Source organism: Rhipicephalus microplus, chromosome 6 (genome assembly GCF_043290135.1).
Source record: "Rhipicephalus microplus isolate Deutch F79 chromosome 6, USDA_Rmic, whole genome shotgun sequence".
Classification (NCBI taxonomy): domain Eukaryota; kingdom Metazoa; phylum Arthropoda; class Arachnida; order Ixodida; family Ixodidae; genus Rhipicephalus; species Rhipicephalus microplus.
This window is the reverse complement of record NC_134705.1, coordinates 97,996,239-98,010,258: the sequence shown is the minus strand read 5'-3', so window position 1 is coordinate 98,010,258 and position 14,020 is coordinate 97,996,239. Positions and strand designations below refer to the sequence as shown.

The 14,020-nt window shown below is 48.6% G+C and overlaps 1 protein-coding gene across 1 annotated transcript in view; it reads left to right on the top strand.

Moving 5' to 3' along the window:
• The window catches only part of LOC142765953 (uncharacterized), a 57,438-nt gene that overhangs the window by 35,775 nt on the left and 7,643 nt on the right, over positions 1–14,020 (top strand). The window contains exon 5 of the mRNA XM_075867759.1: positions 5,069–5,199. Within this exon, the coding sequence (XP_075723874.1) occupies positions 5,069–5,199 (131 nt within the window). The remainder of the gene's footprint in view (positions 1–5,068; positions 5,200–14,020) is intronic.

Here is a 14,020-nt window from a genome sequence, read left to right as displayed (position 1 = left end):
TTCATCGGATACTAACAGACATGCTATTGATGTATATTGCACCAAACCACGAAAACTCGGATACAATTTTGCCTTTTGTAATATTTGCCCATAACACCGCTGTTCAGCGAACTGCTGGCTATTCTCGTTTTTCCCTCGTGTACGTCCGTTCACCGACATTCACCATCGATGTCTCTTTTCTAAAGGTTTCAACTGACACCTCGGCAACCATATCAAAGCCGTTCATCGCAAGGCTTGACGAATGTCGGCTACGAGTTTGCCTTAATGCATGCAGAAGCCAATCAGCAAGATCGCAAGCAATGCTACGACAGCTCTCATCGCGACGTCTCCATCAGTCCTAAGGATGAAGTGTTATTTTGGATGCCCATTCATCCATCAGGACTGTGCAGAACTTTCAGTCACGCTTCATTAGACCCTATACAATCAATGAACAAACGTCACCAGTGAATTATCATGTCGCTTCTAGTGACCTTTCTTAGGCTCGCCGCTGTCGTGCTTCAGAGAATGTCCATTTATCGCATCTGAAGACATTAGTTCGACGTACCGTTTCCGTCCAAGACGCGTACAGGCTGGCCGCTCACGGATGGGGAAAAATTTGTGTGAGCATTAGTCATACGCATCCTCTTATTATATGGACATACTTATCATCATCAGTCTGACCTTGTGCTGTGGGGCAGAACTTTGGCGTATAAAAGAAGTGCCTTGCCGCCCAAAAGCTGCCTCATAATATGCGCACAACGCCATCTAATGAACAATTCATGAACTAGAGGTGGCTATATACTACTACTACAAAGGAGGCAATGACCCACAGCCTAAGGAGCTTGGCTCCTAAAATATTACACCATCTCACACTAAAGGGAGGGCCTTTGAGGTGATACGAAGCAGCGCGTAGGGTGCACACCACATTTTCATCAGTTTAATTAGGTGTTTTTGTTAATTATTCCGTGAATGTTTAGGATTTAGTACCATCGTTTGCGTTGTCATTATGATCGTATGCTGTTAACGTAGACACCTTGTGAAACCAATGCGAACGTGGAGTGCATCGCGCGTGCAGTAGCATCGCCTGATGTTCCTCTTTAGTGGGGGATGGTGTGATTTTATTGGAATCTGCACCATCGTGGCTAGGCATTGAAATTGTCTAGCAAGCAGTTCTGCACGGGTGTTGGACTCACGTCGTCTGTCCGCAGCGAACGCGTTGGCTCGACGCTGACGCTTGTCGATGTCGTCGGCGTTGCGTACGGCGGAGTTCGGTTGTTGACGCTGCTGTTGCGTTTCCCCTTGTCGAGCCCGCGCTTCATCCGTAGCAGTTTGCCGCCGACGCTGCCATGTTGTGTGCGAAATGGAGATAGCGCTCACGTTGCCCCCTCCACTCAACCTCCTCGCAACGCTCACGCAAGTAGGTCACTCTAACGCAAGGAGGTGGAGAATCGGCACATGCGCAGTAAGGGTGGCCCCGCCACACGCACACCAGATTAAACCACAGAGTTCCCTAAAATACGCTAGAGGGAACTCTGGCGCTAGTGTCTATGAAAGCTGTAATGCATGGAGCTTCAGTAAGTATTGGAATTATGAGTATGACATGTATTTACCTAGTGTTCGTACTGTACATTCGTTCTGGCTTCGCGTGACTAGGTGCTGCTTTGTCCCGAACTGACAATCGGCAAATGTTCGACAGTTAAGCTTCACCACCTTATTCTTTTAGGTTTAGCACTTCAAATTGGGTTATGAACTGAAAAACGGTTTGTTCTTTACTTCAAAACGAAACCAAAACCTCGCAATTAATGAAGTCGAAAGTGCGTTCGCCACCCGCAAGCATGTGGACTAGTCAAATCCATGTCATACCTATGGTTCCCATGCTTGCTGAATCAGAAAACAGCATTGTATTCGACCCTGCATGGACGCTATAGGTGTGCCGCGAGACAGGGCCGACATTTACCTGTAAAGAAATGGTACTTTTTTTGGCTAACCATGACCTTAGATTATTTGTTCCTGACAAAGATCAGTTCATTGTTTGGCCGGGAAGCATGTTGTGAAAAGGCATTACAAGCTGTAAGAAAACACTTATGGACCACGCAAGTCTAGCCAGCGAAAAAAAAAGTGATAGTCTGGTTGCTGAATATCAATTTACAGCTTGTAAAAAGCGCTGTTGCGCAATTTGCAAAAAGAAGAAAAAGACGTACAAAATGCTGCTTGAAGCAATTTACACTGAAAAATGTACGAGATTGGGATGCATATATATATATATATATATATATATATATATATATATATATATATATATATATATATATGACCCATGCCATGCATCTAAATAGGAAAAGAGTGTGGGTGATGACAAATCCGTTGATTGTGACACCATGAGCGTTGACGTTGAGGGCCTTATTTATTCTCTCCCCCAAATCAACTTTTGAACGCAGCGACGGAAAACATTACGTTTCAAAACGATGCACCTGCCTTCATAGGTTTCAGTGATATGCGAGTTGAATCTTTCGCAGAACTTTTTGTTCTTTTACCTGGGGTCTCTATTTATTTCCAAGGTGAGGTGTACCTGTAGAAGAAAGGTGTCTGTATTGGGTCTAGGGTGGCACAAAGGTTTTAAGCGATATTCTTCTCAGTAGAGCTTATCCTGTGCTTCAACTGGTTTTTAAGGTTTTTGTAATCTGAGTGTTTTGTTATGTTTATGACTACATTGTTTTTGTCTTCATTGTTTTTAGTACATTGTCTTTCGTTATGTCGATGACCACAGGTCGCCGGGTAAATAAAAACATTTCGCTTGATTTTTTTCCGTAATGTAACCTAAAGGGGTGGTACCAACAAATTTTGTGGCTATCCCAAGCCTGTTGTTGGTTTCCTCTGTATGCAAGGACTTTCCACACGAAGAGTCGGACGCAAAAAACGCGCAGAATATATTTCAAATCACTTCCAAAAGTGTAGCTGAAAGTTCAGTCTCGCGATGTAGTCCCATTCCTTGCGCAGCAACACTGGCGTTTCAGAATAGACGAAGCAACGGCAGTTGTCGCGACGTCACACCAGGTTTGTAGTGACGTGAGGCACCTCCACCATCTTCGAAATGAGGCTGCTGTTACGAGTGTGCTGGCGTCCCTTGCAGAGACACTGTGTGCTTCCGCCAAAGACACTGTGTGCTTTCGAAGGGACACTGGACACGTCCTTCACGGACAACGAAGGCGTCCGTCAGAGAGCCTGCGTGCGTCAAACAACAAAAGTCCTCAGTCACTCTTTAGGTGCATCGCCTAGGACCGCAGCGCCGAAATGAGCTCTAACGAAAAGATGAGCACGCACCCACTTTGCGACCAGGTGCCATTCAGCCCCTTAACTAGCGTCATGTACTATCTGCTATACATGCGAGTGGAGAAGAGCCTCCACATTGACACAAATGCGCTACTTTAGTTTTTTTTTGTAGGGACTTTACCAACAGTGTGAGTGCCCCCTCCTTTTTCAGAGTACTGTGCATGTGTTGTAAATATAAACGCCTTGTTTCCTTCCAGCTGCCTTTTAATGCCTTGGTACTGCCTCGATGCTACTGCATCTTGCCTTAGGGACTGTCAGTGCGTTTGTTTTGCTAGCGTTTGCGTGGCACGCGTGTGTGTGAGCAGACTAAACTTAGTGAGATGTGCGTCACAGCCTTGTGTGGTCACGTGACCAAGCCACCTCTGCATTAACGTCACTGCCTAACTCGGCGCCGCAGAACTGAAACCGAAAATGGTCCACATAAGTAGAGCAATATTGAATTACTTAGCGAAAACACACGAATCTTGGTGCGTGTAACTTGCTCCCTGGAGCTGTAGGAAACGCTTACAGCGAAAAACACGCATGCCACAAATTCGATGGCACCACCCCTTTAAAATATGTCGGCAGGTATTCTAAAGAGTTTTGAGCAGTGTGGTCTTGACTGGAAGTTTACTACAGAATACCTAAAAGATCAATGTATCCAATGTTTGGATCTACAACTGCAGTTCTCGCCCACGCATGTGTGTTGGGGCTAAACCCATAGGTCTGTCAAACCTGTGCTGAACTACAAATCGGCTAATACGAAACTTGTTAAAAATGTCATTGCTTACTCAAGTTTCAGCTCTGCACTGAAGAAATCCTGCACTCATTTATTTGAAAACAGTGTTTCTGGCAGGTGCAAAAACTGAGACAAGCAGGCGTTCCACGAGACCTATTAGTAAAGGTCTGAGACAAGTTGATAAAGAAAATAAAAGAGGTCCTGGTGATGATTGTAAGTTGGAGCAGAAGGTGCAGCATAATAAATTTGATGTTCTTTCTTATAATCACGGTTTTACCTACCACCTAAAAATGTTCCATTTAGATATGACGTCAAAGTGATGATGTATGCCAGGAACAAGTTATCAACTTTATGTGCCAAAGTAAACAAACGATTAAACAAACGATTCGCGAATCAGCAAAATTTCCAGAGATAAATGCAATGTTAGTCATATTCATAAGTATGTATCCTGTATCACCGGTGTTATCCCTTCCATACCCTTGTCGCGCGGTAATGTGTACGTGAACCAAACAGGTCACTGTCTAAATGTTAGACTTCGAGAACATTTTAATTCTCTGAAATGCCACTCCGGCCTTCATCTATAGAAGCGCACTGTAAGAAACGTGGCACACTCCACTTTTTCGTGATACTTTTGTGTTGTTCCTGCATAAGAACAAAAATGTGTGCAAACTTATTGAGGCTGCGCATATTCAAAAGAAATCTGTCTTGCGTCAGTGTCCCCTATGTGACCATACATGATAAAGAGTTAAGATATCTTCGTTTTCTATGACGGGTGTGCTATGCTTTATGTGGTCTTGGTGTTTGGTGATCTATGACGTCACAACGTTTCCCGTGGGAGTTTCAACGTGGCCTCACCACCCGCATTTTTTTTCTGCGTTTTCTCGCTTATGAAGCGTGGTGACATCGGTATTGTGAGAAAGTGAGTTAGTAAAGCGAAAAATATATTTTTTTTCTCTCTAGTGTCTGTCTCTTTAACATTTGAACGAATTGACATTCTTGAACTCCTCAACTTCCGATTAAGTTTGACTCTTCTGTCTCCAGGCACTGCGTCGACTTCTAGGAGAAGACGAGGAAAGGAAAAAGCACAAGGTGTTCGTCGGAGTGGGTTACCGCTACTTGAACGAAACGAACGCCTGGAGCGCCTTGACATACACGGCGGCGAACTTGGCAACGTGAGTTCAAACTTTCGACTATAACGCCGGTTCACTGTGAAACATTCATTCATTGAAACCAGAGCTCTAGTCTAACGTCGTTACTACTAAAAAAAGTCACAGCTTTGCCGCAAAGGCGAAGCAATGAACCCGATAGAAACAGTTTGAAAGGTCCCGCGCAGAATGGAAAGCAGATCAAAACGTGCCCCGCGTTCCTAGCACAGAAATTGTGTACGAAACCTACTCAAAGGTACCAATGCACGTGAATAAGAGCCTCATTCGTTACTTCACTGAATATGAAAAGTGCGCGCTTTTCGCGAACGGAGACAGCTCTGATTGAAGTGACCTATGTGCGCCCGGTAACTACACTACAGCCAAATCGTTCCGCGTAAAGACCGAGGCCAGCCAAGGCACACAATTCTCCCCTCCTCGCTACCGCAAGATAAAGGCACGTGAGGGAGCATCGCTCCCCTTCTCTAAGCCGGGCAAAGCACACGTGAAATATCAAAGCGGGTACCGATGCGCGATGTGGCTACGTGCGCTTATTGCGCAATCTTTTTAGTAATGCTGAAAACACAGCACCGGTAAGTGATATATATAAATAGTTTGCCGTTTGAACGGTGATGAGCGTTCTCCGGGGTGGGTCAGTGGTTGGCGCCTCGCTTTCACGACGTAGAGCCCCACGTTCGATTCCATGCGCCGGAGTGCTTTCTTTCTTGTTTTTTTTTCTTTCTTGTGTTTTCATATATATATAAATACGTATCCATATACGGTGCATGACATCAACGCCGACGTCGACGCCGGTGGCAAAATCCAGCCGAGGATGCCCATATAATTGCTATCGCAATAAACATGATACAGCGATTATTTCGGGTATTGAAGAGGAATGCCCACTACTGCAGCGACATCGACACGTTGGCGTGAGGCGTGAATTAAGAGTGGGCATTCCTCTTCACTACATTTGTTATAGCGAAATGAGTACAAACTTTGGTCGGTCACACTTCGTACGAAGCAGTGAAGTAGTGCTGAACTTTCTCGGCTGCTAACTCGATGTTTGCGGGTCGGATCGTAAGAGTTTTCTAATATACACTAGAGGGAAATGTCTATTGGAGCTGCAACGCATGGCGCTTCAGTGAGCATAGGAATGATGGGTAGCACACACATTTGTCTAAACTTCGTACTTCTGGCCTGCTTTTGGTTCCGTGTGTGTTCGTGTGGCTTGGAGCTGTTTTCCCACAAAACAAAAATCAGCAAATGTTCAGCGATTTCACTTCTCCACCTTATTTTTTTCCAAGTACCTTCCAAAATAGGGTCACGAAGTTCAAAAGGGTTGAATCTTTCTTTCAAAACAAAATCGAAACAAAGCAATAAACGAAGCCGCAAGTACGATTCCCCGCCCAAAAGTACGTAGACAAGGCAAATGTATGTACTACCTATCATTCCCATGGTCGCTGAACGATCGAAGCGCCACAGTGCCCTCTAGTTAATATTGAGAAACTCTATGGGTCGGATCCCAGCTGCGGCTTTCGCATTTCCATGTGGGTCAAATGCAGGAACCGTCTATCGTGTGATGTCAGTGTGCGTTGAGGAACACCAGAGGGTTGAAATTTTCGGTGCCCTCCAATACGGCGTCTCTCACAATCATACCGTGGTTTCGAGACGTAAGAACCCATATGTTAACAGTTGTTAAACCTTGTTGTTAACAAGCTACTTTAAACGAATTTATGACTCTCTGTTCCTACAAATGCTGACGGGAATGAACAACACATCATTGTTAATGGCACACAATCACGGAGTGAATACAGTATAATTTGCAGCGAATGACGTTCGTTAGCATATTAGTATGCCTACGCATCCTAATATAATTTGGGTGCACATTAAATAACCCCAGGCGGTCGGAATTACTGGAGCCTCCCACTACGGCGTCTCTCATAATCATATGGTGGTTTTGGGACATTAAACCCCAGATACCAATCAATCAATCAGCACCCTAAGCTAACAAAATAGGTCGAAATATGTTTTTTTAATCCCATGTAACTTATTTGCGTTTCATCATTTAGGACCGACCAAGTAGACGCAATGGAGAATAAAATATTGTCACCAATCTTGTCTCACTCAAGGAAACCTTCCGCAGAACTGCTCGTCAAGCTAGGACAAAAAAGAAAAACTGCTCCAACCCAACCTCTTCGTCCTCTTCCACACGAAAACCACGCGAATTCATGCGGCATTAAAAAGCGGCTCAATCCCAACCTCTTCGTCCTCTTCCACACGAAAACCACGCGAATTCATGCGGCATTAGTCCCCCCTTTTAAAAAGCATCGACTCGATGCTTCTAAATAAAAAGAAGAAGAAAAAAAAAACCCATAATTAGAACACGCGTTGACGTAGAGAATGACAAAGTGAGTGCCAGGGAAAACAAAGAGGGCGCACAAGCACTTGGACCATGCGCGAACACAACAGCACCAGTGGAAGAGTCAAGAAAAAAAAAACACCACATGAGATCACTGTCACGTTTGCGAAGTAACTCGCAAGCACAGAGACTATTGTGTGTAGTACGGCTTGAGTCGTACGACATGCACAGTTTCGGGCCGATGTTGTCGACGTGACGACACTGTGCCGTCCGGAAGTACTTCGTATGTAAGGTCACTCACACGTCGGATAACCTTGTATGGTCCGAAATAACGGCTCAGAAGCTTTTCAGACAAGCCTGGTCGTCGGACAGGAGTCCACACCCACACTCGTTCACCCGGGTGGTATGCGACGTTTCGACGGCGAAGGTTGTAACGTCGTGCATCTGCGTCTTGTTGGTGACCGATGTTCACGCGAGCCAGTTGACGAGCCTCTTCGGCGTACTGCGTGTATTGCTCGGCTTCTGGAGAAAGAGCATCGCTATTATCGTACGGCAGCATAGCGTCAAGCATCGTTTGTACGTTGCGTCCATAAACAAGGTGGAAAGGTGAAAATCGGGTTGTTTCCTGCATTGCCGTATTGTATGCGAACGTGACGTATGGGAGGATATCGTCCCAGGTTTTGTGCTGCACGTCCACGTACATTGACAGCATGTCCGCTATGGTCTTGTTGAGCCTTTCCGTCAGTCCATTACTTTGTGGGTGGTAAGCCGTTGTTTTTCGGTGACTCGTGCAGCTCAGTCTGAAAATGTCCTCTAGCATTTGTGCCGTAAATGATGTTCCTCTATCCGTAATCACACATGACGGCGCGCCGTGCCGGAGGACGATGTGCTGCACGAAGAACTTCGCCACTTCAGACGCCGTGCCGCGGGGTAATGCCTTTGTCTCAGCATACCGGGTCAAGTAATCGGTTGCCACTATAATCCATTTGTTACCAGTGGCCGACAAAGGGAAGGGTCCTAGAAGGTCCATTCCCACGAGGTCGAAAGGTGTCCGTGGTGGTGTAATAGGGTGGAGAAGGCCCGCAGGTTTCACGGGTGGCGTCTTGCGACGCTGGCACTCGCGGCAGCCTTGCACGTAGCGGTGTACACTGGTCGAAAGTCGTGGCCAATAGTACTGCTGGCGCACTCTGGCGAGAGTCCGCGAGTAGCCCAAGTGTCCCGACGTGGGCTCGTCATGGCACGCGAGGAGGATGTCATCCCGCATGTCGGCTGGTACAACGAGGAGGAAGGCTTTGTTGCTACCTCGAGCATTTTTCTTGTAAAGAATGCCCCTCCTTAGACAAAAGGATGACAATTCGCGAGCGATGCGCCGAGGAGTGTGAGAATTTCGGCCTTCTAAGGAATCAATAATAGGGCGCAATTCCTGATCGGCTCTCTGTCTAGACATAAAGTCAGAATCACTGAGGGCTCCGAGAAAACCATCAGCATATTCCGAGTCCATATCAGGATGTCCCACGGGTGCTCGAGAAAGTGCGTCGGCATCTTCGTGCTTGCGCCCAGACCTATACACAATCATGATGTCAAACTCTTGCAAGCGCAAACTCCACCGAGCGAGACGACCAGACGGGTCACGGAGATTGGCCAGCCAACACAGCGAATGGTGATCGGTCACCACCTTGAAGGGACGGCCGTAGAGGTAAGGTCGAAACTTTGCCGTTGCCCACACGACTGCGAGGCATTCCTTCTCTGAAGTGGAGTAGTTGGCCTCGGCTCGAGAGAGAGTACGACTGGCGTAAGCTATGACATGTTCTACGCCGTTGTGCCGTTGTACAAGGACAGCGCCAAGTCCGACGTTGCTTGCATCCGTGTGAACTTCGGTATCAGCGTCCTCATCAAAATGCGCAAGAACAGGTGCCTCTTGCATTCGCTGCCGTAACTCTGTGAAAGCTGCTTCTTGCTCTGTAGTCCAGGCAAACGGTACATCATCTCGGGTGAGTCGCGTGAGCGGTTCGGCTATCGTCGAGAAGTTGGTAATGAATCGGCGATAATAAGCACACAAGCCGAGAAAACGCCGTACCGCTTTTTTGTCTGACGGCACAGGAAAGGTGGCGACTGCTGCAGTTTTTTCTGGGTCAGGCCGCACTCCATCCGCACTCACAACATGTCCCAGAAATTTCAGCTCATCGTAGCCGAAATGGCACTTCTGGGGTTTTAGCGTGAGTTCGGCCGAACGAATAGCTTCCAGAACCATTCTTAGACGCTTCAGATGTTCTTCGAAACTCTCGGCAAAGATGACCACATCATCAAGGTATACAAGGCAGCTTTGCCACTTCAAGCCAGCGAGGACGGTATCCATCATTCGCTGGAATGTTGCGGGAGCCGAACAGAGGCCGAAAGGAAGAACTCTGAATTCATAAAGCCCATCGGGAGTTACAAACGCTGTCTTCTCTCTGTCTCGCTCATCGACCTCTATCTGCCAATAGCCGCTCTTCAAATCTATCGATGAAAAATACTTCGCGTGTCGTAGCCTGTCGAGAGAATCATCAACCCGTGGAAGCGGGTAGACGTCTTTTTTGGTGACGCTATTGAGTTTCCTGTAGTCAACACAGAATCGCAGCGTTCCGTCTTTCTTCTTTACTAGAACGACTGGCGAGGACCACGGGCTGCTCGACGGTTGTATTACCCCGTCGTCAAGCATCTCCTTTACCTGCGTCTGTATAGTCTCGCGTTCTTTAGCCGAAACACGGTAAGGTTGCTGGCGGATTGGGCGAACATCATCGTCGGTAATAATTCGGTGCTTTATGAGGGGTGTTTGACCGACTCTAGATGAAGAGGCGAAGCAAGATTTAAATTCCTTCAGCAGGGTATGCAGTGCGGCCTTCTTCTCGTCCGAAAGCTTCGAACTGACGTCGATGTGGTCCAGAAACTTATCTCCATCAACCATTTCCTCGGATGCGAAGCACTCGGTGACATCCGCTACACGGTCTCCGAAGGCCACGGTGGTGCCGCGGAAAAGATGTCGGTGCTCGAAGTTAAAATTTGTGACGAGTATCTGCGACCGTCCGTCACGCACACGCAGAATGCTTCGCACTGCACACACACCTTGAAGCAGTAAAAGGGATACGTTGCTCTCGGCGACCACGTCACCGTCTTGGAGGTCTTCACAGGTGACTTCTACGAAAGCAGTCGCTCGGGGAGGCAACGTCACGCTTTCGTCGGCAACACGCAGCGCAGGTCTACGACAGCTATCAGCGCCTCGATCGGTTGCAAGTTGCGTCGAGAAAGTCACCATTCGCTCGCGGAGATTTATGATCGCGCCATTCTCTCGAAGGAAGTCCATTCCAAGGATGAGCTGACGAGAACAGTCGCGTAGTACGAGGCAGGTTACCACAAACGTTGACTCGCGTATTTCCACTCTTGCGGTACAGCGACCCAATGGAGTAATAACGTGGCCTCCAGCAGTGCGAATACGCGTCCCATTCCAAGGTGTCATCACTTTCTTAAGACTGGTTGCCAATTTTCCGCTCATAATAGAATAATCTGCACCTGTGTCCACCAATGCGCTGACCTGAAGACCGTCTATCAGCACGGGAATGTCGAGTGAGACTCGGCCACTGGGTTCAGACGCACAATCCGGCATTTCTCTCGCACTCCACTCAGACGTCAATTCAATGTCTGCAGCGTTTTGTGGAAGCGTCGATAGGAGGTCTTCCGCACTTTTAGTCCCAGCGACCTCGCCCCCGAAGGTCGCTGCCTTCAGTTTTCCCGACGAGGGCTTGGGGAACGTCCCCGTGCCATCGTACTGAGACGTGGTCCAATAGCTGCGGGTCGTCGTGGAGATGGAGACCGCGATTGACGCCGTGGGAAAGGCAGACGTTGCTGCGCGAGGTAGTCCTCAATTTCTCTTGGCCTCTGACCAACTAGGGGACGAGGCGAATGAATAGAGAAACCGCGCAGTCCAAGTTGTCGGTATGGACATTCCCGGTAGATGTGACCGGCTTCACCGCAATGGAAGCAGAGGGGTCTTCTATCCGACGTACGCCAAATATCGGACTTCCGCGGAGGGGCACGGCGACCGTCGATGTCCAAACCAGCATGCGCAGATTGAATTGAAACTGGCGGCATCGTCTGGATTGGGACTGCAGGGCTTGAGACCGGCATGGAAGTGCGCAGAGCTTCGGCATATGTGCGGTTCCCAACATCAGTGGACGCAGGAGGTGGTTCTAGATTTGTAACCGTTGGTTGAGGGCGACGGCTGTGAAGCACCTGCTGGACCTCGTCCCGAATAATATTGGTGATGCTGCTTACCTCCGGCTGTCTCGCCCCGTGTAGTTTCGCGATTTCCTCGCGGACGACGGAGCGGACGATTTCGCGAATCCACTCAATGCTGTTGCTCCCGAAGCTGGCGGAAAATTCAGTAGGTGATGCAGAATTCACTTGCCGGTTGAGTAGGGCTGACCGCTGATGAAGTACCCTCTCCATCGTAGTGGCTTCGGTCAGGAATTCTGCTACACTCTTCGGAGGACTCCGCACTAGACCAGCAAAAAGCTGCTCCTTCACGCCTCGCATCAGATAGCGTAGCTTTTTTTCTTCTGGCATTGCCGGATCCGCTCGCCTGAAAAGCTGCGTCATGTCCTCCACGTACATGGTGACGGTCTCATTAGGCATCTGGATGCGTGAATGCAATGCACGTTCAGCACGATCGCGGCGGTCGGGGCTCCGGTAGGTCTCCAAGAGGCGATGCTGGAACTCGCGCCAGGATGTCAAGACATCACTTCTGTTCATGAACCACGTTCGGGCGCCGTCTTTCAAACACGCGTAGACGTTGCGGAGTTTGGCGGCTTCGTCCCAGTAGTTGATCGCTGCGACGTGTTCGAACTCGCTCAGCCAGTCGTCCACATCCTCAAACAGCTCTCCGTGAAAGGGACTAGGCATCAGCGGGTTCTGGACAGTGCAATAAATTGGTGCCGACGACGTAGGAGTTTCCATGACGCCTTGAGGCGAAGTCATAGTCGCTCTATGGATAAGCTGTGCCGGTGTCTCTGGTGGTAGGCCTCGTTGGCGGCGGCTTGTTCTGTGAACTGGCGTGTCCACGGGCACAGGGCTTGTGTTCCGGCTCCTGGATGGGCTCTTGTGCATGGGGTGCGTCGTCAGTTGTCGTACCCAGCACCTCCACCAATCTTGTCACCAATCTTGTCTCACTCAAGGAAACCTTCCGCAGAACTGCTCGTCAAGCTAGGACAAAAAAGAAAAACTGCTCCAACCCAACCTCTTCGTCCTCTTCCACACGAAAACCACGCGAATTCATGCGGCATTAAAAAGCGGCTCAATCCCAACCTCTTCGTCCTCTTCCACACGAAAACCACGCGAATTCATGCGGCAATATATATTTTCTGATTGTTGGGGTTTCAATCACACACACACACACACACACACACACACACACACACACACACACACACACACACACACACACACACACACACACACACACACACACACACACACACACACACACACACACACACACACACACACACACACACACACACACACACACACACACACACACACACACACACACACACACACACACACACACACACACACACACACACACACACACACACACACACACACACACACACACACACACACACACACACACACACACACACACACACACACACACACACACACACACACACACACACACACACACACACACACACACACGCACGCACGCGCGCACTCACGCACGCGCGCGCACGCACGCACGCACGCACGCACACACACACACGCACGCACGCACGCACGCACGCACGCACGCACACGCACACGCACGCGCACGTACGTACGCACACGCACGCGTGTGCACGTGCGCGCGCGCTCTTTACCTTACTTTTTAGAGAAGGGGAGCATCGCTCCCCTTCTCTAAGCCAGGCAAAGCACACGTGAGATATCAGAGCGGGTACCGATGCGCGATGTGGCTACGTGCGCTTATTGCGCAATCTTTCTAGTAATGCTGAAAACACAGCACCGGTAAGTGATATATATAAATAGTTTGCCGTTTGAACGGTGATGAGCGTTCTCCGGGGTGGGTCAGTGGTTGGCGCCTCGCTTTCACGACGTAGAGCCCCACGTTCGATTCCATGCGCCGGAGTGCTTTCTTTCTTGTTTTTTTTTCTTTCTTGTGTTTTCATATATATATAAATACGTATCCATATACGGTGCATGACATCAACGCCGACGTCGACGCCGGTGGCAAAATCCAGCCGAGGATGCCCATATAATTGCTATCGCAATAAACATGATACAGCGATTATTTCGGGTAGTGAAGAGGAATGCCCACTACTGCAGCGACATCGACACGTTGGCGTGAGGCGTGAATTAAGAGTGGGCATTCCTCTTCACTACATTTGTTATAGCGAAATGAGTACAAACTTTGGTCGGTCACACTTCGTACGAAGCAGTGAAGTAGTGCTGAACTTT